Source organism: Mauremys mutica, chromosome 7 (genome assembly GCF_020497125.1).
Source record: "Mauremys mutica isolate MM-2020 ecotype Southern chromosome 7, ASM2049712v1, whole genome shotgun sequence".
In the NCBI taxonomy this organism is placed as follows: Eukaryota; Metazoa; Chordata; order Testudines; family Geoemydidae; genus Mauremys; species Mauremys mutica.
In genome coordinates, this window is record NC_059078.1 from 23,382,244 (window position 1) to 23,407,901 (window position 25,658).

General features: G+C 45.2%; 3 protein-coding genes across 6 annotated transcripts in view; all 3 read right to left on the reverse strand.

Annotated features, from left to right (window-relative positions):
* Positions 1-11: 11 nt before the first annotated feature.
* LOC123373887 (histone H2A type 2-B) lies at positions 12-2,213 on the reverse strand. Its single transcript, XM_045023124.1, has 2 exons — positions 2,179-2,213; positions 12-1,909 (listed from the first exon to the last, which is right to left on the reverse strand). The coding sequence occupies exon 2, from the start codon at positions 1,838-1,840 to the stop codon at positions 1,460-1,462; it is 381 nt and encodes a 126-aa protein (XP_044879059.1). The 5' UTR covers positions 1,841-1,909; positions 2,179-2,213; the 3' UTR covers positions 12-1,459.
* A 3,360-nt stretch (positions 2,214-5,573) lies between these two features.
* Positions 5,574-15,796, reverse strand: HMCES (5-hydroxymethylcytosine binding, ES cell specific). Of its 4 annotated transcripts, none has more exons than XM_045025217.1 (7): positions 15,667-15,796; positions 14,282-14,478; positions 12,141-12,284; positions 10,856-10,975; positions 9,749-9,912; positions 8,915-9,107; positions 5,574-7,480 (listed from the first exon to the last, which is right to left on the reverse strand). In XM_045025217.1, exons 2-7 carry the CDS (start codon positions 14,462-14,464, stop codon positions 7,277-7,279), a joined length of 1,008 nt encoding a protein of 335 aa, XP_044881152.1. In that variant the 5' UTR covers positions 14,465-14,478; positions 15,667-15,796; the 3' UTR covers positions 5,574-7,276. The 4 variants fall into 4 exon arrangements, with proteins under 4 accessions (XP_044881152.1, XP_044881153.1, XP_044881154.1 ...); XM_045025218.1 differs by having other exon boundaries at positions 15,661-15,772; XM_045025219.1 differs by lacking the exon at positions 15,667-15,796 and adding an exon at positions 15,588-15,633 and having other exon boundaries at positions 14,282-14,480.
* A 1,198-nt stretch (positions 15,797-16,994) lies between these two features.
* Positions 16,995-25,658, reverse strand: part of COPG1 (COPI coat complex subunit gamma 1) — a 34,605-nt gene continuing 25,941 nt past the window's right edge. The window contains exons 20-24 of the mRNA XM_045024469.1: positions 24,337-24,508; positions 22,807-22,904; positions 20,707-20,845; positions 18,965-19,063; positions 16,995-18,231 (exon numbers count right to left, since the gene is read on the reverse strand). Coding sequence (XP_044880404.1) covers positions 18,101-18,231; positions 18,965-19,063; positions 20,707-20,845; positions 22,807-22,904; positions 24,337-24,508 — 639 coding nt within the window. The 3' untranslated portion in view covers positions 16,995-18,100. The remainder of the gene's footprint in view (positions 18,232-18,964; positions 19,064-20,706; positions 20,846-22,806; positions 22,905-24,336; positions 24,509-25,658) is intronic.

The window sequence follows — 25,658 nt, forward strand, 5'->3', positions numbered from 1 at the left end:
ATAGGTTTTTAAAAAAAATGAAACATTAATCCATTAAGGAGGATTACTATTAACAAATGTATAATTAGCACTTCATTTTAAGACCCAGAAGTAGTGATGAACAAAAACACTGCATGTCATTATAAAGTGCAATTAGGGTACAAGTGCTAAATTCTCAATAAAAGTAAGAGGTTCTGCAACATAAGGCTATTAATCTGACCAAAAAAGAAAAGAAACCAATGGCAGCTTCCATTCCCTGCCAATGGTAAACTCATGACCTTGTAATGCTCTTTTAGAGTATTTTCAAGTGCACCCTTTCCCCCAAACCATACAGGACCCACACTAACTAATGAGAAATAACTAAATCCTACTAGTCCACTGAGTGCATGAACTCAGCCAGACAGCTACAGTAAGGGATTCAAAACTTAACAGGAGACCCAAGTTAGGGCTCTTTTACAGTTGATAACATCTTAGCTTATACCACTGAACAAAACAAGACTTGTATCTGTTTCTAGGATGAACTAGTCATTCAGATACCTTCTTTTTCACATTTGGAAAGTCTCCTGGCCTCCCACCCTCCTTGTCCTTACTAAGTCCATTTGTGATCACATTTCTGGGGATGTGCAGCAACAACAGGTAAAATTATCACCCTCCTGAACTTCCCTACCTCCTGCATGGAGCAAGGTGAGAAAAGTAAAGTAGATCATTCGTGCAAAATTTAAGCAATAGGGAGAGATCACCCTCCATGATTCTCCCACCCCCCAAATAATATCCAGGTACAATACAAAGGAAAGGCATGGTATCTTCGGTTACATCCACAAACACAACATAAATAAAAAGAGTATTGACCGAGCCCAGTCTCTTCCTGCTCCAGGCTGGAGTTCTCACTGCGCAAAATATTTTCCCTTGCAGTTAGTTACACCCTCCGGAGCGGGAGGGAAAGAGAAAGAACCAACCAATTCTTCCTTCTCCCAAACACTTCTTCCAACCAAATGTGAGCAGGTCCAGAAAAACAAGCCACCAACCCTACAGATGCTGCTCTGAGAACAGAGTTGTTGACTAGCAACCCTGGAAGGATAGCTGTGCAGCCTAACAGTCCAGAAAGCAATCTAGGAGCACCAGGCAGGGTGCTGGCACCCGGGTAAGGGCTTTTTTATTATTATTATTAATTAATGATTATTATTTCAAATTCAGACTGCTTGCTTCCTTCCTTCCCTCCCCCCTTGCTGGGGGCTGGAGAGGAAGGGAAAGAATCACAGGCTCATAATCATTCTGTAATAAGAGCTACATCCTCCCCTGCTGCAGGACTGCAAAGCTAGCACACGGGGGTCAGGAGGGCAGTGCCCCCCGGCAGCAATGGAGGGAATGTGGGGGCCGGGGCGGAGAGTGGGCACACGGAGAGGACACGAGGGGAACGCCAATGTTGGCTGCACCGCATCGCGGACCGATTGACCTTCTGGGAATGCGGGTGGCTCGGGGCTCATTTCTTGGAGCTCTGGGTTTTCTTGGGCAGCAGCACGGCCTGGATGTTGGGCAAGACGCCGCCCTGGGCGATGGTCACCCCGCCCAGCAGCTTGTTGAGCTCCTCGTCGTTGCGGATGGCGAGCTGCAGGTGCCGGGGGATGATCCGCGTCTTCTTGTTGTCCCGGGCGGCGTTACCGGCCAGCTCCAGGATTTCCGCCGACAGGTACTCGAGCACGGCGGCCAGGTAGACGGGTGCCCCGGCCCCGACCCGCTCCGCGTAGTTGCCCTTCCTCAGGAGCCGGTGCACGCGGCCCACCGGGAACTGGAGGCCGGCCCGGGAGGAGCGCGACTTGGCTTTGGCTCGCGCTTTGCCGCCGGATTTCCCTCGGCCGGACATGGCGGGGGTGACGCGGCGAGCAGGGGCCGATGCCGGCCGGGAGGAGAGGCGCCGAGCCGGTCCCGGGGCCTAGGAGGGGGACACAACACCGTTATAACGCGCAGCCGGCCCCGCGGGCCACGACCCGCTCCTAGGGGCCGCACCGGGAGCCGCCCGCCAGGGCTACAACGTGCCCGCGGGCTGCAGCGCCGAGAGGCCCGGCGACCTGCGCCCAGCCCAGCCCAGCCGGTTACATGCCCCCGCCTGCAGCCTCCAGCGAGCCACACACGAGGCGCCCCGCATGCAATTAAAATAAACCCTACAGGGACTAAAACCCCAGGCACAGCCCTGGCCCTCACCACCGCACTGAGCCCGACCCGCTCTGCCAGACGCCCGCAGCTGCAATGACAATAATACTCACAGCCGCTAGCGGATATAAATCCAAACCCAGGCCGCCGGCCGCTTCCCATTGGCGGCAGTGCGAGCCGACCAGGCTGCCATTGGCGGGTATTCCGATCCCTGATTTGCATAGGGCTCGCAACGCCCTATGCTCGGCTTCGGATGGGGCTGGAGTGGCAGTCGAGGCGCTGGCTGGGCGGCCTGCAAAGGGGGCTGGTGGTGAAGCATATTAATGTGCAGCAACAGCAGCTGTAAGGAGACGGGATCTTTGGCTGCCTCACAAAGCGATGCACTGGGGAAAGGAGATTTCTTTCCCTGCTTCGGCTATAGTGCTTTAACTAGTCACGCTAGACGACTTTGGCGTCTAATCTGCTTCATATCAGACTCGGAGAAAACCCTCCACGCTTGAGTTCACCTTCCAGCCTGCTATAAACACCAGTTTCTTGCACTGCACTGTGCCCCAGTAACTCTGGGGCTCCCAGCTGAGCCTCTCTTTCTGTGTACAATATTCCCCTCTCTTCTTGCCCATGTATGGGCCAAGTCACTTTAGTATTGGATTGGGGTGGGGGAGAGTGTCATCACAGGCAAGAAAATATATTTCCCCCCCCCCTCTATTGTTATGAACAATGTGGGCAGGTAGATTTTGTGCCAGGGCAAATGACTACTGGCCCTGTCTTTCAGAACAAGGCACCCTAGCTGTGTAAGCAGGGAACTAAGAAGGAGGAAGCCTCACTCTAGCCTTTGGCACCACTTTACCTCTCTTGAGTATCAGCTTCCACAGCTTTAAGACTTTCGCCAGGACTGCTATGAAGTATTTATGTACATAAGGACCACATATACATGTGGACCACTTAAATGTGAATAAATGTTTATTAAACATTTGGAAGGGCTGTATCAATGATAAATGCTCTAATAGGAATAAACATCAGACACAAACCTGGCTGTATGATCCAGACTCTGCCCCTCCCGTTCAACTGTGCTATTTTGACCCATCATGAATTTTGGGTAGCTCCAAACTCCAGGCTTATGCTTATGAGCAATACAAGTGCTAACGTGGGTTGAAGCACACCCAATGGAAGTGGAAGCAACCAGCCATCAGGCTCCTATATTAAAGTAAAAAGAGGAATGTGTAGATTATCAGTTTTAACAGCTGTAAGTACCACCACTGGTACCTGTCCTGCTCGTACTGGGAAGATGGAGAGCTTTTGTCTGCAAAGCAGCAGGACTCTGAAATGAAGTTTTTTTTTTAAAGGTGTGCCAACATAGTGACATTGTAGACCACAAACAGAAGGGCCTACTTGAGAAAGCTGTATTTCCCCTAGGAGAGTCCCACGGAGGAGAAAGCAGTCTCAAATATTCTCAGTAAAATCAAGGAAAATCAGCAAAATACAGGGGATCCCAGCTCTCTTCTTGTAGATCCCAATTTTGGCAGAGCAGATCCGCTATCCAGTAATCCTTAGGCTAATGTAAACACAGCCTTTTTTCAGCAAATAAATCCCACCATTTCTAATACTGGAGTAATTCCATTACTGGGAGCCCTAGTGTACAGCAGCTGCATCATCATATAAATCTACATGACACAGTGGTTAAAACCCTAGTTGCTGCCGCTTCCACCAACTTTTTCTATAATAGGGCTTCCATTTTGCTACCACCAGTGAGGGAGTGTGAAACTTTTCGGAAAAAAGGCTAATGTAGACATGGCCACATTGTCCGTCTTTGATCAAACCAATAATGCCGCTAGCTGCCCTTCTAGAAAAAGGCCTATTGTCTCACTGTGCAAACACCTAAAGAAAATCTCATTTAATTTCAGTCTCCTGCTACCTTAACAGGATGGGCTTTTTCCTTTCCCAAAACTAATAAACTTCCCTGGCTAGTGGCAATGGGTTTGCAAACCCCTGGTTTTAGTGCTAGGTTTTATACTCGCATGTAAAAGACAATTCCTCATTCCTGAGAGATCAACACTAAAAAAAACAATACATTTGTTTTCTAAGGTTACTGACATAGCTGTTGGCATAACTGGGAGTGGGGGAATTAGGGCCTGCAGAACTGGCATTTGGCTTTCAACAGAAGGGCTTCATTTGAAGCAAGTATATGAGCTTTAGGATGAGATTATGGCACCAAGTATGTTCATTTAAAAAAAATTAACAGTTTCTGAATGGAGACACATTTGATTTGGAAATAGATGTAAGTTTAAAGGTGTTATTTAGAAATAACAGTATATAAATATAGTTATTTAGTGATAACACTTCCAGTGCTTTCTACCTGCAAAATGCTCTACACATCAACCCTTATGAGTGTTAGGGGGAAGGGTTATTTCCCATTTTACAGATGGGAAAATTGAGGCAGAGAGGGATTATGAGTGGCCCAAGGCAATAAAGGAGTGAGTATTAGGAGGAGGATTAGAATTCAGGTATTCCTGATTGCCAGGTCTGTATTCACCCCATGCCTCCCTCCATTAGTAGCAACAGCGAGTTTTAAAACAATTATTAAATGCACGCTTGTGACTTTTTGTAGAGTCTGTTCTGTAATGGTTGCTGTTTACAGCCAATGCACTGAAGAAGGGCAGCAAAATCATTCTGTCTAGAGAAGAAATTACTTGGCAGGGGAAGAAATCTATTTCTCACTTTCTGCATGTTGCTTGCTGAAGCACATAGATGGTGTTGAGGCAACAGTTTCAGGGACCACAAATCAAGCCCTCTGATTCTTCCAGTCTGGAATGGGACTGAAATTAGATAATAAATTATTTTGTCTTGAGAGATTAATGATGGAAATCATGATAGGGAAACAGACTGCAAAACTGTTTCTGGCTAATTTACATTAAGCATAGACAAGGGGAAACCCTAAATCCACCCAAACTACTGATCAGCTAGCAGGAGACATTCCCTAGCTCCTCAAAGGTGTCAGAAATGGGGCTCAATGGAGCATTTCCCAATGAATGTAATGTAACAAGTTACCGTAAGATTCTCATATATCTTGGATACAGTTTGATACTTTAAAATAACTCACTTCCTTGCAGCATGGATGTGGTTCTCCCCCATTTAATGGTATCTCACCACACTCCTGTTCCACACTCCAAGGGCTGCTCCTCAACCGCCCATCCCCCAAGACTCTCCACAGCAACTAAGCAGTTCTGAGCGGAGCCATCAATCTGCCTTCTGAGAATATTTTAATTTGTAAATAAACTCTTATCTCTTCAGGAACTTTATCCAGCCAAAAGTCTTACAGCTCACTATACTCTATGAAGTCTCTCTTTTCCCAAGAGTGAGGAAGACACATTATTCACATTGCTTGTGGAGTGGATGATTATGGATTGATAACAAGTACAGAGACACAGACTCACACAAGGACACATCACAACAAGCCAATTGATCGCTTTTTATTTTCTACAAACTACTACTTCAAATACAAATAAGTGATGCTCTCCAGAGAGCTCCCACATGCTAAGGGCTTTGCTCTAACATTTGACTCTCACTGTTTGTTCAGGTCCCAGACCAAAGACAACAAAATATACTTTAGTACTTTAGTGACAGTCCAGTGATCTACCTTCTCAAAAGAGTGATTGTTCCCTCTCTGGATCAAGAATTCAGAAAATACTCTCTAAATCTTAAAATCCTATTAATAAAAAGATTGCACAAACACGATGGCCAAGACAAGTTTTCCCACAACCCCCCCCCCAAAAATAATAAAGCTAGGAGTTATGGCTGCCACAGGAGACAGATTAAACCCAGTAATTCCCAGGAACCTGCTCTCTAAGGTCATGCCAACACATTAAAGCTTGTTTTTCAGTGGTACTGAGTACCTGCAGCTTCAATTGACTTCATTTGGAGCTGTGGGCACTCAGCACTTCTGAACATCAGGACTTTTTTCTCTTTAAATTTACCAGTGTTGCTACTGTCAGCGTGAGGTCTGGTGTAGACAATATGCTGCCATTTTACCATTGTGTCATCCAACCTTGCTCAGAGCAGGGTTAGACAACACTGGTTAAAATACTGATTCATGCCTACATTATAACTTCCATTGCTACCACCAGTGGTAGCAACAGTGGGAAATTTGAGGGGATACTTCTAGTGGCTTCCATATTATACCACCACTGGGGAATGGTTTTCAAAGCAGCCCTGGACAATAGCACACAGACTCCTTAAAGGCAGGTCAGACTGTCAGAAATGGGACAAACAATGAGCATGGAAAAGGATTTAAAGGTAAGGCCACTTTTCACTTTCACCAGCAAAACTGACTTAACAAGGCATTTCTCTCTTTTTCTTACACACACACAAACACACAGCCCACCCCTTTTCCACAGCAGAATGCTTCCTCAGTTTTAAAAGGGACCTGTACCCATGGCACTTGCTTCCAGGATCCTGAACATCCTCCTTTCCACATATGACATCAGGATCCCACTGTTCTGGAACCTGTATGCAGAGGCCCATACACGTTGCTGTGCTGACACAAAGCAAGGCAGCGTTAGCCCAGAATGTCCTGGCCTTGGGAAATGGGGCTCTGTCTCTGATTTAAATACCAATTTAACATAGGTTCTTTTGTTCATTTTTCAGCTGCAGAAATTCTCAAGCATCAAAACATCAAAAGTGTCCAAAATAATCTGTATAGAACAGACACTATATAGGAGAATTAACACAAAGGAGAACCAGCTGAATACCACTGCAGGAAAGAATTCCATGCAGTTTTTCTGTTCCTCATCCAATGGGAAGAGCATGGACTGGGTTTAAGTGCCTCTCACACATGTATCTGAGCCATAAATGTTCCCAAGGCAGGTCAGTGCCAACCACTGGGCTGCAGTGAAAAAGTTGGTGGGAGGTGAGCATTGCACACTACATCTATGTCCCTGCTAATGGAAGACAACAAAGGAAGTTTAAAAAACCAAACACTACTCTCCTGAATCAGTAAATCATCAGCACAAGAAGGGCAACAAGCTACACAAATCACATCAGTGCTAGAGATCATGTTTAAATGCTCAATGCAACAAGGTCACAGGAGTCTCAGTACCAGTCTGCAGGATCTAACAGGCTGCATCTACTTAGGAACACAGAACTGAAAGTCAGTTCATTGAGTTTTGGGCTTCTTTGCACAAGGATCCCCTTCTTCCTTCTTCAGCCACTGGTGCATTAAGCCTGCACTGGTTCTCTTGGGTGCAGCGATTTGGATGAACTGGCTGGACCATCTGGGCAAATCATCTTCCTCTTTCTTGGGAGACTTGTTTTTCACCCAGTCCAACATCATTTTGCTGCTAGTGCTGACTTTGGTTTCCTGGGAGGACAAATTACAATAAGAAAAACAAGAACCACAGAAATAGTTGGTCATATATGCAAGGCACATTGGAAAATGCCCACATGGGTACCAAGTCAATGAGCTGGGTCCAGTTTCAGAATGGGGAAGGTGCAGCAGCAGCAGCATCACTCCCTACAGTTACACAGCCTTGCAGAAGGTCCCCATGGAAGTCCCAGTCAGATTAATCCTAAATGCCATTCAGGAAAGAATATACGGTATTAAGCAGAGTGATCCTGACACTTCACAACATGGTTTATTTCTGGAAGAGCAGGAAAAGGAATGGGAATCCATGAGGGGCCTTCACTGCAGTGACCCTCTCTCCAACTGGGGATGGATGGCTGCCTTTGGGAACATAAAAACAGCCATATTGGGTCAGACCAAAGGTCCATCTAGCCCAGTATCCTGTCTTCCAACAGTGGCCAATGCCAAGTGCCCCCGAGGGAATGAACAGAACAGGTAATCACCAAGTGATCCATCCCCTGTCGCCCATTCCCAGCTGCTAACAAACAGAGGCTAGGGGACACCATCCCTATCTATCCTGGCTAATAGCCACTGATGGACCTGTCCTCCATGAACTTATCTAGTTCTTTTTTGAACTCTGTTATAGACTTGGCCTTCACAACATCCTCTGGCGAGGAGTTCCACAGGTTCACTGTGCATTGTGTGAAAAAATACTTCCTTTTTTTTGTTCTAAACCTTCTGCCTATTAATTTCATTTGGTGACCCCTAGTTCTTGTGTTATGAGAAGGAGTAAATAACGCTCCCTGATTTGGGAGTTTCTCAGAGCCATCCTGAATCAGTTAGAAGGGGTAGCTCAAGAATCTTACATGGCATAATCTACCTCTCATCCTCAGGTGCTGAGTGAGCTGCCGGCCCCTAATGAACAGCTAACAAAACATGTGATTTAGTCTCTTACATTCTATGGCGTGGCCTCCCCCCATTTGTTAAATTTTTGAACACCTTATTTTGTATTGCATTTTTAGCCCATTTCACAACTTTGATGCATGATTTATTCTGTCATATAAGATGATAAATTTGCATGCTAGGATCTGCAATCTGTATTTACATTTTACTTCAAACATTCTATTTTCCCTTTTGTCGATATTAACAAAAACAGCACACACACCCCCCCGAGCCTGGTGCCCCCTAAGCCCGGCACCCCAGGCGGTCGCCTGAGTCACCTGCCCCTAAATCCAGCCCTTCATTTTCTCCTCTGTTAAAGGCCCTTCCAGCCTGGACAATCTATGCATCTATGAAAATGGGTATAAATTATCTACCTCACAGGCAGGATTAATTCATTAATGTTTGGAAAGAGCAGCGGAACCCCCAGTTAGACAGAAGACAAAGTACAATTCTATTATTAAACAGTATTATGGTAGGGAAGTCTGATTTGTGTCAATCACCAGATCTCACCGTCTTTGGTCCCAAACCAATGGGAACGAGGCATTCTGGCGTATTGTTTCTGGAGTTGTTTACTATAGTGGAAACCGGGTGAAAAGCAATGTTCTCTGTGGAGTGGATGAGCCTAAGGGCTTCCTGTGTTGATACCTCTGAAAAGTCCAACCATTTCCTGATGGCCTCATCCCCATCCAGGATAGCTGGCATCCTAAACATGGGAGGAGATGCAGAAATTTTAAGACCACATAGAAAGACACAACTTATCCGCCATGTGGCAGGACAGAGTGATTTGGGTGAAAGCCAAACTAAGATCTAGAATTAACATAATCCAGATTCCAGCTATCTGGGGATTAACTGTGTTGGCAATAACTATTATGTTAAGAAATGGCTAGAAGGCATACAGACCTCATTTCTGAAGCCATGGGGAAAGGACTGAGCAATACAATGTTTTTCTGTGAGGCAAACAGTATGCTAACTTCACCAAAGCAGCCTGCTTCCCCAGAGGAGGCAAAGGGTCTGTCAATCACTAGGCAGCCCTATGAGCAATTTAATTCTTATTGCTACCAGCAAGGGGCCAAACACAGTGATTTATGGCAAGAGCAAGATTCAGTGACCTGAAACAAGTCAGTAATGTTCTAATGTACTTCTCTAAGGGGATCAGGCAGAAAGAGCATGGAAGAATTTCTGGCCTGTGTGTTCTTGGCCACCAAGACTGTGTATGTAGGGGAATACAGTCACACTACCTGCTCCACACAGCACAGAGGTAAAGGGAAGGTTTTCTGCCACACACTCCCCACTAATCTCTGCCAGCCTAAACTCTGCCAGCCACAGCCAGTCATTCTCACTTGCCTGTTATGGATATCACTTAAGCCTTTAGATGCATCTACTGTGATGATGGTGTAGGTGTACAATGCATCCCCTCCATCAGGAGGTTCCCAGCAATCAAAAATCCCAGCCATGGTGAGTAACCTCCAGCCTTTCCACTCTTTATCATCATCATCCTTCCCATCTGCCTGGAAAAGAAAGATGCAGAATGATCACAATCTTTCCTAACCTCCTTCCTATGCTAGGTAATTTCAATACAAAGATATTTAAAAGCTATCTGATACCTCACAGAAAACACTGAAAACCAGTGTAGTTCAGCTACCCATGACTCATTTGCTATTTTAATTACTCTTCTCTATTTCTAGGGATGTTTACACAAAAACTTTATTAGGAGCATCATCTTACATTGATACTTTTCCACCTCTCAAAATCAATATCCTCCACCTGTGCATTGTAATCTGTTACTTTGGAAATTATTGTGAGGTCACAGGAGAGGAGAAAGGATAAGCAACAGTAGCAGAGAAGATATTCCATGTAACAGATTACATTTCCATGAAAAAATAAATAATGAGGGGAGAAAGCACAACAGGCAGAGAAGAGTTTCTGAGATTATTCAGAACTCTGCTCTGTGAAATTTTAGCAAGGGCCATTGACTTCAATGGGAGCACTTTGTGCTCAGCACTTCTCAGGATCAAGCCCTACATTAGAACAGTGATGGGAAGCACACTGTAGATCAAAAGGCCACGCACAGACTGCAGCTTTGGGTGTACCAACACATATTACAGCAACAGTTCCAAACATAAGAGAAGTTCATCTTTCTGCATTTCAGGACTTTAATATATATAGGAGATGACTACATAACTGCAGGACATCTTCCATCACCACCAAAGTCCTCTTTCCACCTGCCTGGAAGTTAGGCCTCACCACACATTCAAGCTGCACTGTCTCCAATATCCTATGCCTGAACCTGAATTACGAACACAGCTGGAGTGCGCAGGAATTTACAAAATAAATATGTTTTTCTTCAGGATAAGTGACAACTAATTAATATTTCTAAAGCCTTTTCAAACCGAAAAGTGCTATATTGCATTGCTGAATATTAAAATAACATTGTTGCTGGGAATCCAGTACCATTTCTTGCTTGGGCTGCGGGAAGTAAATGAAATAGGGCTGCTTCTTTCCATTGTGCTGCTGCCATTCATAGAATCCATCTGCCAGCACTACACAGCGCCTGCCCTTTATCAGAGGTCCCTTTGGGAAGAGAAGATTTGACCATGTCACAAATCAAAGCAGATGGCAGCTTGGAAGGTATTAAAATAAAAGAAACATGTTTGTTAGGAGGGGAGGACAAGGCCATGGTTGAAGTATAGGGAACATATTTATTTATAACCCTTTTTGTATTTTATAACTGATCCTCAAATGCATAGACATAAAAGCTGTAGGTCCACACTGGGGTTCTGTTCACATAAAACTATGCTCTGCTATCAGGGATTATGCCACCATTAAAAGCTGTTGAGGAAGTTAGAGCCTTATTATGTAGTTAATTGCTGTATATGTGTCTTATACATAGTTATCTGGTAGTGTCCCCTAACCACCTAGGAATTAAAATGCATTAATACATGGTGGTGGCAGCATGAGAACTCCACACTAGCACAAGATGGAAATCTAGTCATTCTATTCCATTCAGGAAGTTTGATTTAGTTTAAAATATGTCACTGTAGTAACTGGCACTTTGTCTACTCCCTTTCATTAATATCAATGGGAGATAGGCACTTAAATCCACACCCCACACCAAAATTAAGTTGGAGGTGTTCTGCAAGTAATACTCAGGGTAATTCTGAAAGTCTCTATTTCACTGAAGGTTATGAGCAGCAAGACAAAGTAATCCTTCATGTTCTCACCTTCCATCATTTAGAGCATGACAGAACCCCCCTTTTATAGACTCCCACCAAACAGTACACCCACCTTCCAGCTGAGGGGGGTAGTACAAGTCTACCTATGGAGCTCTTTGTGCTGCTGCTCAATAGGCTTAGCAGACAAGCTTTTTATTAATTTCAAGTAGTATTTTATTCCCAAAGCTTTCTTTTTATAGAGCCAATGCCTTTGTTTTCTCCAGTCTGAACTGTACTTGAACCAAACAGCGGGTTATCTTAAGGCCACCTGGTCAAATACAGCATGCGAAAAGCTATCACTTGTTGGGTACTTCTATTTCAATGAAACTGAGATGCTAGGTTTTACAATGTGTCATTCAGAAGGATTTATTTTCTGTGCAACAGGGTGGTGGTGGCCAATTCTTGTTAGGAAGAGGTTTAGATCTCTGGTTTACAAGTCATTAGTAGCACTGCTAGGAGCTGATGATTATAAAATCTTCTCTCTCTCTCAATACTCATTAAAAGCAATAATATTGTAAACTTACCTTGTAGGAGAGTTTCTCCATCATGGTATCGCTGCGACAGTTGGACGTTTTATACTGCATTTTGGAAGGGTCATCTTCTCTAAACCAGGCTGGGACTAATCCCCAGCGCATAGCCGCAATGACACGCTCAGAAGAGTCTGCATCCTGTCACATAAAATAGAAAAGCACCTCATGCAAGTACATGCAAGACAGGAGCAGACGCAAATTACAAAGTAATCAGAGCATATAATTGCTCTCTGCCTTCTCCATTATATAGTGGAGCCTACAAACAAATCACAGCAAACTCACTCACTACAACTAGTGGCAGAGAGCCTAACAAGAAAAGAGGAGCTTACAGATAACTTATTAAAGTAACATCTTACATTTTAGGAAGAAAGGTTACTTTCTGACGAGAAAGAAACTTTTGGTTGCTGTTCTGCTAGTTACTTTTCTTTGCAATTCTATCACTTCTGTTTTGTATGGGTGTGAGAATATACTCTGTGCTGATACGTGACTGCAACCGAAAAATGATTCAAAAGTAATCAGTAATTATTACTCCTCTGAGAAAGTAATTGAAAATATGCAAGGGATTAATTTTCAGACCCAGCAATATGTAATAAGGCTATTTTAAAAATATATATATAAACACCACTGGTTATAAGGAACATTCACTATATAATACAATATTTGCATATAATAGTAAATTTGCAATTTTTACTTAACTAATACTATTCAGGGATCTTCCACTCTAAGCATATTATACATTCTGCCCTACTAAAAAAAAGTCCCAGCAACACTGTCATCTTAGGGCCTTCCCCAATGCAGTGAATAATTATAAAAGGATACTGTTAGGTTCCTTGTATTTTTTATTTTAAAAAAAATTCTTACAAATGTTACAAAAATAACTTTGTTTTAATAATCTGAGCATTTGTAAAGTCTAACTTACTTTCACTGTTCACATTTTTGCATTTTTTCTCAGCTTGGACAATGGAAACAGACTGTGGGTTTCACTTCTGCTTCTAGTCAAATTCACTTTCTGATTCTCAGGTGCTAGCCAAAAGCTGCAATGTTTGGGTGGTTAATACCACAGGGAAATGTTTTGTTAAAAAAAGTTCCCAATGAACAAAACTACACAGAAACATTTCTATTGGCCTTCAGTTTTGTAAAATCTTTCAGGCCTACAAGCAGAACAGAAAGCAGCAAAGAAAAGCACAAATCCAATTGTTTCTGCTTCAACATTGTAAATAAAGTGTGTCATACTGTCCCCAAATAGTGAATAAGCATGGCAAGTAGTTTAATAAAGATGACTGGATGATCAGATATTTGTCTGTGTTAATAGTTAGGCTGCAGATACGCTTGAGACCACTACCTATCATACTGACCAATACCATCTCATTGTTTCCTTGTACTCCTCCATCAGTCTGCCTACATCCATCTGTTGTCTATGGTCTTATACATTGATGGTAAGTTCCTTGAGACAGGGACAATCTTTTTTTGTTCTATGTTTCTATAGTGCCTAGCATAATGGGGTCCTGGTCCATAAATGGGGCTCCTAAGCACTACAGTAACACAAATAATAAATAGATACGTTTCAAGCACCATCTTTTTCTTCTTTGTGATCTCATCAGCTATTGCAGAATTGTGGAATTTTAAGTATAATATTTAAGCAGAAAAGTAAAGGAGGAAGTAGTTTTCAAACGCTGTGTTTTAAAATGCTGTGCAGGTGTAGTGGTTTAGGATGATAAAATGTTAATATTTTTAAATTTCACCTTTAAACATTTCTGGTTCTACAAATCTACGCAGTTGTAACAAATAACTAATTCCTGACATTTCAGCAGAACTTAAAACACCTTTTTACTGTAGAAGTGGGAACACATATGGAACTATTAATATGGCAAGCATGTGTACTGAAAAGCCTGAAATGTCAGTATGAATTCCTGCAAAGCACACACTAGCAGTAGGAGTCTGGAGATACAGAACTAAAACTGAACTACTAAGGCTTGAAGAGACTGCAAACTGTGATGCTCCAAAATATAAAGATGTTTATATCAAATTGGTCAAGTACAGTTGTGAAATATACAGTTACCCCCCTTCAAATTACTAGTCATTGTATATGATGCACCATAATGCATGCTGAGTAATTTGTTCTGCTTGAAGGTTACCTTCTCAAAGTGTCGTCGGGAAACCAGCACAGGGCTGTTGGACTGGGGACTCTTGTTGTAGGAGGGGCTGTATTTATCAGCATCTCTCCATTCAGGTTGCCTTGTTCTACCATAGTTATCACAGTACACACAGGCCCGGCGGATGCGATCTGCTCCCAGAGCGCAGGCCGTACGCCCACACATTCTTCACAAGTTTCCTAAAGGAAGAAGGCATTATATGCTGTGGAACAATAGCCTAAAATCTGACTTCAGGTGACAAAGCATGATCATGTTTCTCCTTCACACCGGATACAAAAGGAACAATTTACTACATGCATGTCTTCCCCTACGACTCAGCCTCTTGTCCACTCTACGTCAGGGGTTTATTATTTACAGAGCCCAAAAGTGTGCTGGATATTGTAAAAAAACAAAACAAAACCCTAAAACTTTAATAATTTAAGGAAGCATACAATGAACAGATGAGAGAACAAGTGGCGAGTGACTGGTGTCATATTTAATGCACACCACATAGTTCCATGGGCTTTTTAATACTTGATTCCCCCAAACCTTCTCCTCCATCTATGATGTTAACACTTCTTTCAGTGGGATGACTAAGGATTGCAGTTGAGTAACATTCAGGGGAGGCTGGGAGGCCACATGCTCAAAGCTATCTTTAATTGTTACATGGTGCTCAGATAGAAGAAATAGGTGCCTTGGAAAAAAAATAAGATGGATTGGTTTTGCTGCCCACAAATATATCCACTGAAACAGACCTCTGGGATCCCTGCTCAGAGGGAGAAGGTCAGGGGACTGAGAGGGGCTGCTGGTGGGGGGAAGGGGAATTTGTAGGGGGTTCCTGGTGGGGGAGAAAGGGGCTGGGAGAGCTCCCTGCTGGGGGAGGGGGGTGCAGGGCTCCCCACCCAGGGACTGAGGGAATCTCTGGGGGCAGGAAGTTCCTGCCCACGGACTGAGGGGGTCTTGGAGGGGAGCAGAGGGCTGGGGGGTCCTGCCCAGTGACTGAGGGGGGTCTCCGGTGGGTGGCTGGGGGGGGGGGGGGTCCTGCCCAGGGGCTGAGGGGGTCTCCGGTGGCGGTCTGGGGGGGGGGGTTCCTGCCCAGGGATTGAGGGGGTCTCTGGTGGGGGGGGGGTAGTTCCTGCCCAGGGGCTGAGGGGTGTCTCCGGTGGCGGTCTGGGGGGGGTCCTGCCCAGGGATTGAGGGGGTCTCTGGTGGTGGGGGGTAGTTCCTGCCCAGGGATTGAGGGGGTCTCTGGTGGGGGGCCTGTCCGGGGGTACGCTGGCCCCACGGTGGGTTTCTATTGGGCTCGGCTCGCCTCGATCTCCCACAGGCCGCTCCACCGCCCAGCCCAGGGTAGGTCCCGCGCCCGCGCCCCCGGCCGTTACCGACACCTCGGCCCGCCTGCTGCTGCTGCTGCTGCCGCCAAGAGCCCGGCGGGGGCGGGTCCGAGCCGCCGTCTGTGAGTGGGCGGCGGTGGGCACGTGACGGCGATGCTGCCGCGCCCCGCAAGGCTCTGCCCGTGGCACGCGGCCTGCCCCACGGACTGGCGAGGGAGGGGGGCGCGCGCGCGCCTCAGCGGGTGAGCGCGGGGGTAGCCCCTCCCACCCCCGCCAGGCTTCTCCCTGCCCCGGTGCGGTGCGCAGCCCCAGGAGAGCCGGGCTCCACGCGAGGCCCCACGCTGGGCTGGGCAGGGCAGGGGGCCCAGATAGCACATGTGAAAATCTGGACCGGGGTGGGGGGTAATAGGAGCCTATATAAGAAAAAGACCCAAATAGCAGGACTGTCCCTATAAAATCAGAAATCTGGTCACCCTACAGCTGGGGGAAGGGCCACGTTTGGGAGCTGTCCAGGGTCGGGGTGCCTTGACCTGTCTGCTCTCTCTAGAGCTGTGGGGCCCCAGCTCTGCTCCGCTGTAGGGCTCTGGGCACAGCCCGGATGCACCCAACAGCCACGAACCTGCCCCCAGTAGCGCTCTGCACATGCACCCTGTGCAAAGCACCTTGTAACCCCTCAGTCAGGCCTAGATGGTGAGGCCATATAAACCGCATCGGCGCGTGGGGGGCCAGCCTGAGCTGGTGGAATGAGCGTTCCTGGCTCCCTGCCCTTCTGTCAGCTACACATCTCTGCCAAAGACCTTCCCAAACCCTCCCTTCTGTGCCTGCAGAATGCAGTCAGCTGCCCGCTCAGCCTTGTGTTTTGCTGTAATTCTCATAGTGCTGCTGCACATGCAGCGAAAGGGGAAATAGGACCACTCTAGTAAGAGGAGACACCGAGTTCATTCTCCTAGCTGACAGACAGCTGCAGAAGCCTCAGGCTAGCACCGGGGGTTGCACAGGTGCATGTGTTTCCCTATAGTGGCCAAAGCCTCAGGACCAGGAGAGACAAGGTTTGCTTTAAAACAAAAACAAAAAAAAGGAAGAAAACTGAAGTGGGAGGCTCATGCAGAAGGTGATGAGTAAGGAGAACTCCTTGAGTATTAGCATGGGATATGGTGAGCACCCCCAGTAGGGTGGTGAGAGAGGTGAACAGAAGAGGCAATGACAAAAAACAGGTGCTACCCTGGATAATCCCTCTGTTTAAAGCATGCAAGACAGGCATTGTCTATGACAATATACCAACCAGTCATACATGCCTTGTCAGTCATGCAGGAATGAGTTGGTGCAATGCCTTTGGCTACACCTTTAGGCCAATAATAAATGATTATGTAAATTCCATCAGAATCTTTTAATACTTTGTTTAATGTTACATTATATGGTGACATTTTGCATAAAAAAAATACAGGCAGAGTAGAACAAAGATCAATTACAGGTGCTAGAAACAGACTTATCTCGTTTTCCCCTTATCTGGCATAACTGAAACTCACAAATTAACCAAAATGATGTCTCCAGAGAAGAATGACAACAGCTCTGGTTGATATATTACATGCTGTCTGATGTTACAAATCACCATATTTCTTCTTTCATACTCAAAAATCTAACTGGTCACTTTTCCTCAGGATACTACACACCAAAAATCACATAATCCTCTACCACTTATACAGTAGGCTTTCAGTGTTGGATCTAACAACGACTGAGAAACCAGTTACTGATAACTAGGGGAATGTGAACAGCCAAACCAATTATACGCAGTGTGTTAATTGATTTGCACTTTACAGAGACTATTTCCTTCTGACAGGGTTGCGCAAAGCTAGAGCTAGGCACTTATTTCCCATTCTTTGACTGAATATAATTGCAAGCCAGCCAATCCCAACCTACTATGTTGAGGGATAAGTACCCTGGGAGAAGATCAGCCTGTCATTTTCCATGAAGATAGTAGTGGAAGGTAGCCAAGTTCTATACCTGCAGGAGAGGGAATTTTATAATTTTATTTATTTACCATGTCCTGTTTTTAAGGGTCTTTTAAAGACATAAAAATACTAGCAAAATTAGTGATAATTAAAAGCACACTAATTTCAGATTCCAAGTGACCACTTAATGGGTTTGATAGTGTTACCATAATATGAATGGTTAAATAAGGCTTCATTGGAAACACAGGACTCCCAGACTGCAGAGTTCAGCAACTTGGTATTAAATGGGCTGATTCTTCAGAGGAGTTTATAGATTTAAGTGAAACTGAATGCTTCCTAAAACCTGCTGTCAGGGCATAAAAAACACCACAATTTTATTCAGAAAAACCCAAATAACTGTCCTAGCTTTTACTAATGATAAAAAGCTGCAGTAGTGACTGTGATTCCAATTCAGTGTCCAGAACAGAGGGGAACCAAGAAAACCAAGAACATTCTCCCTTTATGGGCCTTATGTCAGAGTGCAGTCTCAGAAACACAGTTTAGCCAACCGAGGCCATGATTATGTCCACAGGAAGCTCTTCTCCACTGCGGGCTGTGACCTGCATTGTTACAGTGTCTGTCAGGACGAGACGAGAACGCACCAAGAGATCGTGGCCACCCCGAAACACACCTAGAACAGCGAGAAGAAGAGGGAAGAGAATAAAGTGCTTGAATGCCACTTGCTCATCTAACAAATTCTAAGGATACTCATGTGGCTGGAGCAAGGTCCACTCTCCAAAAAGCATCAGCTGAACATAGTCCAAAAAAATCCCCAAATGCAGCTGGATAGTTATAAACCCCACAGCAGCACATTAAGGTACCCAGATTAGTCAGTCACTAGTATAAATCTCTCAAAACCCCACGGACACACAAATTAAATTTATATTTTAGACTCAAATGGGGAGAAGATCAAGACATTTCTGATATCACCATCAGTTGCTCATCCAGTGTGCATCTTAGTTTAACATCTAGAATTACATTCAGTTGTTGCTCAAGTCCTCCTTGCATATCCCATAGGATACCTCAGTTCACCTCATTCTGGAAATCCAGGAACTCCCACAAAGGTTGGGATAACAGCTCCCTGAAGATCATGCAGGGCGGTTCTGAACTCAATTCAAACCATCCCAGGGATTGGGCTTGTCCCTAATCCCTATCCCCAAGTAATTCTGATCCCAACATTATCAGCTGCCCTGAATTTGAAGGGATGGGGAGCACAAGAGGAACAGGCCAATGAATGTTATCTGAGGCTGTGAACTAGTTGGGCTAACATCCTGAGCACTACTGTTCAGTCTCAAAACAGTGAGTCGCCAAGAGTGCCACATAAGGTGGGGCAGAGATCCCAACAGAGAATCCCAACATTTTACCTGCCAGGTACAACGTGTGAGAGTTCTTGTTGTCTGGCACTTTGTCCGAACGCTCGCACGGCTGCATCCCCAGGAACTTCACAATATTACTGACTGCCTCTGTTCAAAGAAATAACAGAGGGTCAGTTTCATGGGTTTATTTAACATCATTATTTTAACAGTGTTCAAAAGGTACAATAAGGCCCTTCTCCCAATACAGAGAAGAGATGTGGTCTCTGCCCCAAGGGGCTTACAAAGTAGCTCTTCACGGCAGAGAGTGCCTCCATATGTGTTCGTACAGGGCCCAGCTCAGTGAGGCCCTGATTCTGAGAGAGATCTTTGGACACTAATGCAATACAAATCATAAATAATAATTTTGTACATGACACAGCAAGGGTGCATGGGTAACATGAAGGTGAGCAGGAAGGCAGACATGGACAGCATCAAGATGACTCCACACTAATTCAGCAAGGCTAGTGCACAGCAGTGGTATGACTTATTTGAGGAGATAACGGTGGATAAAATGAAGATGGAGACAATGAGCTTCTTTCAGGCTTTGCAGGAGACACAGGTCTTCAGGAGGGATTTCAAATAAGAGAGGGTTGTGGCTTTGAGTACTAGCTCAGGGAGGGTATTCCATGCATGAGGTGACATGGAAGACAGCACAGAAATAGCCAAAGAGAAGAGACAAGGGGCAGCAAACTAAGGACTAATCCCCATCAGGCAGTGACTATTAAAGGGAGCAACACCAAACTGCATGATGAGAGCCCAATATAAAAGTACCCTCAGAAGCTGTCACCCCAACAGACTTCAATGGGCTCTGGAAGAGGCAAAGATAGAATCTTTAAAATTAAAATAAATAAATAAAATAAACTGAGTGTGAGGATGAGAACGAGAACGAGAGGTCATTTCAGGATCCCTCCTCCCCAGCTTCATATTACCTCTATGGTTTACTCCTCCTTCTTACCGTTGGGCCCTAAGACGCAGCCTATCTCCTTCTGTGCAAGGACAGCTAGAGTTAAGGCTGAACCATGTTCCAGCTTCTTGAAAAGGGTGTTGCTCAAGACCATTGCAAGGTGCTCCCTTCCTCACCATATGGCATTCCCAGTCCCCAAAGGCTCAGGATACTCAGAATTTAGGAGGTGCTTCCATCACAACAATGACCAAACCAACATGGTTTCTTTTGAAATTAAAAGTAGCTTTTTGTCATGAAAGGCCAATACTGTGTGCACAACGGGACAAATCCAATTCTATGAACCTAGGCCAGAGATGAATTTGGCCCGTCACAAGCTTACTCAAAAAGAGGTCTGTACTGGACCTTAGACCTTAACTGAGCCTCCAACAGACCATAGGGAGCCACAGCTCTAAGGGTATATCTACACTGCAGCTGGGAGGTGTGATTCCCTGCATGGGCAGCCAGACTTTCACTAGCTCAGCTCAAGCTAGTGTGCAAAAAAATAGCAGTATGGATGTTGCAGCAGTGGCCATGGCGTGAGCTAGCCTCCCAAGCTCAGACCCAGGGGGACAGGTGGGCCTGGACTTGGGCGGCTAGCCCAAGCCACCACTAGTGCTGCAACATCCACGCTGCCAGTTTTAGCATGCTCACTTGAGCTGAGCTAGTGCGAGTCTGTCTACCTGTGCTGGGAATCACACCTCCCTGCTGCAGTGCAGACAGACATACTCGAAAAGGCCAGAGTTCAGACTCTGCCTCTTGCAAGCAGGGAAATGCTAGGAGTTCTGTGGGGGGTCAGAGACTTCCTTACCTTCCAATGTTTTAATGGTGGATAAAGTGAAGGTCTCTTCCTTTTCAAACTCATCACCAACCTCGTCCCAGGCTGCGCCAAAGTTTGGCTTCAGAACCCTCTGGATGTGATCAGCTACCGTTACCTCAATGTCTTCAAGCTGATAGGGAAAGAAAGTTTTACATAAATAAGATAGTTCTTGTTGGGAGAAAGCTATAGACTTGGCTCACTGCAATCAAGTAAAGATGGTGACATTTCCTTTTGATCATGGATTTTCTCAGAATTAGCTTCCTGCCTCCCTTCTGATTTATTTGAGCAATGATATTTTGGTACAATCTGTTTTGATTGGGTATTGGAGTTGGAAGAGCCTTCAGCTCTTCCATGCCCAGGGTTTTATGATGGTATTTCCCATTCCGAGCACAGCTCTCAACCTGCCAAAGATCAAAATGTCTCAGAAAGATCAAAAGAAGGGACAACACACAAATAAAATTTAACAAAATAGAGGCAGGGGCTTGAACTAATGCAAGATTTGCATTTCTAGAATACTGAGACACTTCTATATATTCTACATCCCAGCTCATCATTTCTGAGATCAATAATGTACAGTGCGAACCCCAGGTCCAAGGAGGACTGACAGCGGAGTCCATAATGGAGAAGGGTACATGCCTACATTTGAGATCTTCTCAGGAAGTATCATATCTGATACCATCCACCACTGAATGTTCGGTGAGCTGAGCTGCTGTTGTGGCCACATTGGAGGTGGACCTTGCCTCACTGGATAAGCCCATCTCTCCAGTGCATATGCACCTGGAAACACTCCTCTGTAGGGGCATGATCAAAATCTCCTCACAATTCTAGTTTAATTAATGGATGGACTATGGTTGTGATTTAAAATTGCTCAAGTGCCGTAGCAGAGAGGGATGAGTGTCTCGTATAACCTGGCACAGAGAAGGGTCTAGCTGCGCAGTGTCTTTTGGAAAATCCTCTCTATTCCCTCTGCTTGGACAAAGCTCCACCGGCTCTGACTACAGCTCATGCTGACTTACTGCCAAGTAGTTTCTACAATCAGATACTCATGAGTGCCTGGTGAGAAAGGGGCGGGGAAATACAGGAGCCAACAGAACAAGTTAAGGTTCAGGCACATCACATCTTCTACTCCAAAAGGCAAACAAAGCCACCCTGTGTGAAGCGACCAAAGCTATTGGCTAAGCTCAAGGTAACTTTTTGCTCCCAATGAGCAAGAGAGACCTCAGCACGAAGATTGGTTTTGTGCTCAAAAGCTCTGTCTGGATATAGCAATGGGCTCAGACAGAAGCCCTTACACAGAACCCTAATACAGCCCTTGTCTCACTGCCAAGAAGGAGCCAAGGTTCCCTTCCAGGCTCAAGGGCCAGCAATGGAATTTTCCTGGTACCAGAGTCAGACTCTGGCCTATAAAGTGAAACTCATTCCATGCAAGAGCTGGCCTAACAGCCTCCATTCATGAAAGCAGCTACTGTGTTGATGGAGCCCACTGTCCTGTTTTGAGCACCGACAGGTTATTTTAAAAGTAAAAGCACTTTTTCAAGAATAGGAGGAGCTTTATTTACCCTCCAACAGAGAGTTCTAGTTCACAGGAGGGCTGCCCATGCTGCCCAAGGTGTGGGTAGGAACCATGCCAGCTTTTCCACACAGCTTTGCCAACACCCTTCATTCCTGACGCGTGACAAAGCATGCTAATCCAGGGCAACCCAATCTGAGGGAGACACCACAGCCTCCATAAAGGCACATACCTGGCTACACTGGACATCTGCATGAAGAGTACTCATAGGAAGGTACTCCAGGTTAGGTAGAGTAAACCACCTGTCCATGCTGAGATTTTACAGCTTGTGAAACTCAGAGTTTCATTAAATTTGTGTCTTGGTCCCAACAATCAGAAGAGCAGCTGCAGAGACTGGGGAAACTCAGGACAAGCAACTTCTGTCTCTCCATGGGAGGAACCCCACAACCCTCTTCACAGAAAGTGCCCAAAGCTTCTGTGGCCAGATAACATTTCAGAGGAACAGGCTATTGGTGCACAGAAAATACAAGGGGAAACAAAAGCCTCTGGACCTACTGAAGCTCCAGTTATCAGATCCTTACCACATACTCATCCTCATAGCCCTCATCGTCCGCTTCGCCAGTGTTTAGGTCACAATCCTTGACGGTGAATTTCATCATGCAGCTGAATGTACAGGCCACTGGGGAGGGGGGTGGCAAAGGAAAGGCTCACGTTACCATCTGACATGCATTTCTCTTCAAGGTTGGGAGCGTGGTGCAGTGTTCAAAATAGGGGACTGGAAGAGTCCTGGGTTCTATCCTCAGTTCTGCCACTGACTTGCTGTGTGAACTTGGACAAGTCATTTCCCCTCTCTGTGCTTCAGTCTCCTAAATGTGAAATGTGTACATTCTATTTATTTAGATTTAGTAAATGATTATAGATACAGGGGGTTGTGAGAATTGTTTGTAAAACACTGAGATCCTTAGATTAAGTTATATTATTCTTCACGGGAGGATCTCAAATAATGTTAGGAATGCTCATTAAATAAGCCTCTCTGCCCCTGCGAGATACTCAAGATATTATCTAGGAGTCACTTCACCTACCACTGAAATGTTATCACCTCTGCATTGCAACACAGCAGCTGACTAATACTTCTTTACAAATTAAGGCAGGCAGTGATGAACCATCCCAGATGAAACAAACTATCCAGTGAACAATAAAAGAGGCAGTCATCAGTTGTGTAACTACAAAGAAAACCAAATGAGACTGAAGCGTGGAGAAAGGCCATTTCACTTTCTGATTGGTGAGGTAATAAGTGAGCTGGAGACTCAGCTGTACCCATTCTAGCATGCATTCCAACTTCTATCCACCTACTGTAGGTACTTACATGGCTCCCGTTCCCATAGTGACTGAGTGCACTACAAACATCTCATAACATCCCCGGGAGACAGAGCAGTATTATTATCCCAGTTTCACACATGGAGAACTGAAGCACAGAGAGACTAAGTGATATCTGTGGCAGAGCAGGGAACTAAATCCCAGTCTTCTGAGTCCCAGGCTAGTGCCCTCACCACCAGATCATCCTTCTTTTCTTTACAAGTTGCCTGAGCAATCTCAGCTTTCAGTCATAAAATCCATTAAGGGTACTGGTAAGGGCATTTCCAGTGCAATGGGTATCTCAGGCCTATGCTGCAGGGGAGAGACAACTACTTTTAAGAGGTAAGATTAGGCAAGGAAGGAATTTAGGCTCTGGTAGTGTGGGACCCTCCAAATGTAGCTCCCAGGCCCACCCCACAGACCTCGTCAGTAGCCAGCATCACAGTAATTGTTACATTCACGCCAAGCAGTCGTCCTAGTGTCTGAAAAGAAGGGAGACAAAGGGCTGTGCACAGCCTCACTCTGAAATGCTCTGAAGCAAGTTAACCTAGAAGAAGCGGGAAGAATTCTTCCAGGAGGGGAGCCTTGAGCGGTTATACTGCACAGAGTAGTGAAGAGAAACTGTACTCGGTGCTGTTGGATGGCGTGTTCACTTACCAGCTATAGTAAATGGCTTGTACATGGGGCAGAGGGTATAGGGAATACAGTTTGGGTTATCTGAGGGGAATGGCAATCTACGAGGACAAGCTGCTTACCTGCTGTGGGGTCCTCTTCAGGCAGTGCCACCAGCGTGTAGCAGATACCAGGCTGGTTATACAGTAGGCTTTTGGCAGGTATGTAGCCAATGACCTCATACCCCTCTGTCGGCTCCATCTGTACTGTGACGTTCTCCAGGATCTGATCATTCAGTGTATTTGTACAATCAAACTATACAGGGAAGCAAAGGGAAGCAACAGCTTGAAGCCATTAATGATGGACATAATAGGAGATAGTGTTTCAGGCAGAGGACCTGCTCAGTGTGATTTTTAACACTGGCTCCCTTTTGCAATATCTGCTACCTAAATACAAACTCTGTTCTACTGGATGTCGACTTGTGTAGTCAAAGGACCTTCCTGTGAAGGTTTAGACAGAAGCTGGCATTTATACTTTTTCAGCTGAGAAGTTAAAAACCCCAATTATTGCAGAGACCTCTGTAAATATTTAATAGGAAAAGAAATTTAAAATAAAGACACAATGGCCCAGTGGCTCGATCTTAGCCTTCTGCCTGACAGGAATCAGAGGGTAGTTGTTCTCTTTCAGTGCAGTATTGTGTCTTAGTGCTTTGTGCAGGGCAGTTTTAAATGTCTCCAGAAAGACAGCTTTCCATCACTTCCCCAGGGAAAGTATTCTAAGATCTTCAATATAAAGAAGGCTAGATTGACACATATATAGCCTCCATTTTCCTTCCTCAATTTCATACAAATGCAGTATCTCAGAGTTGAGTTGGAGGTGGCCCTTCTAATGGCTAGAGCAGAGGAGAGGGAATCAGGACACCTGGCTTCTATTTAGGCTCTGCCACCGACTCATTTATGACCTCAGGCAAGTCACTTCACCTGTGTGTGTGTTCACCTGGGTGTAAAATGGATGTAGATAATGAATGTGCGTCTCTGTAAAGAGTTTTAAGAGCCTCTGTAAAAGGAGTTAGGTAAGCATAAAATATTCATACTCTTCACAAACTAACTAGCTGCAAAACTTCTCATGCCCTGGGCCACTTGGAATCTCAGATGCCCAGGTGAAAAGTTGCACATGCATCATAAAGAATGTCTCTTAGACATAGCAGGAGCATGCTGGGGGCATAGCCAAGCAATACAGAGGGAGTATATATATTATTCATGGCTTAAATGAGTATAAGTCTTCTCTCCTCTTGGCCTGTCTTTCTATCGTAACCTTCTCACACTGTCAAATTAAGGAAGCTTCACCCTTTCTTGACCCTGACTCTGAGGCCTCTGGTTGAGGAACCTTTCTGTCCTACCCCATAAACAAAGTAGCCCTCCGCTGCTCACATACACACTATGAATGAGAACAGCACCACCTAGTG

Excerpts from the sequence above, each read along its gene's own strand:
- LOC123373887 (XM_045023124.1), bottom strand. The coding sequence starts at position 1,840 with ATGTCCGGCCGAGGGAAATCCGGCGGCAAAGCGCGAGCCAAAGCCAAG.
- HMCES (XM_045025217.1), bottom strand. The coding sequence starts at position 14,464 with ATGTGTGGGCGTACGGCCTGCGCTCTGGGAGCAGATCGCATCCGCCGG. Across the intron at positions 10,976-12,140 it reads TGGAGAAACTCTCCTACAAG|GGACCTCTGATAAAGGGCAG; the intron begins GTAAGTTTACAA and ends CTCTTCCCAAAG. Across the intron at positions 9,108-9,748 it reads TTAAGTGATATCCATAACAG|GATGCCAGCTATCCTGGATG; the intron begins GCAAGTGAGAAT and ends TCCCATGTTTAG.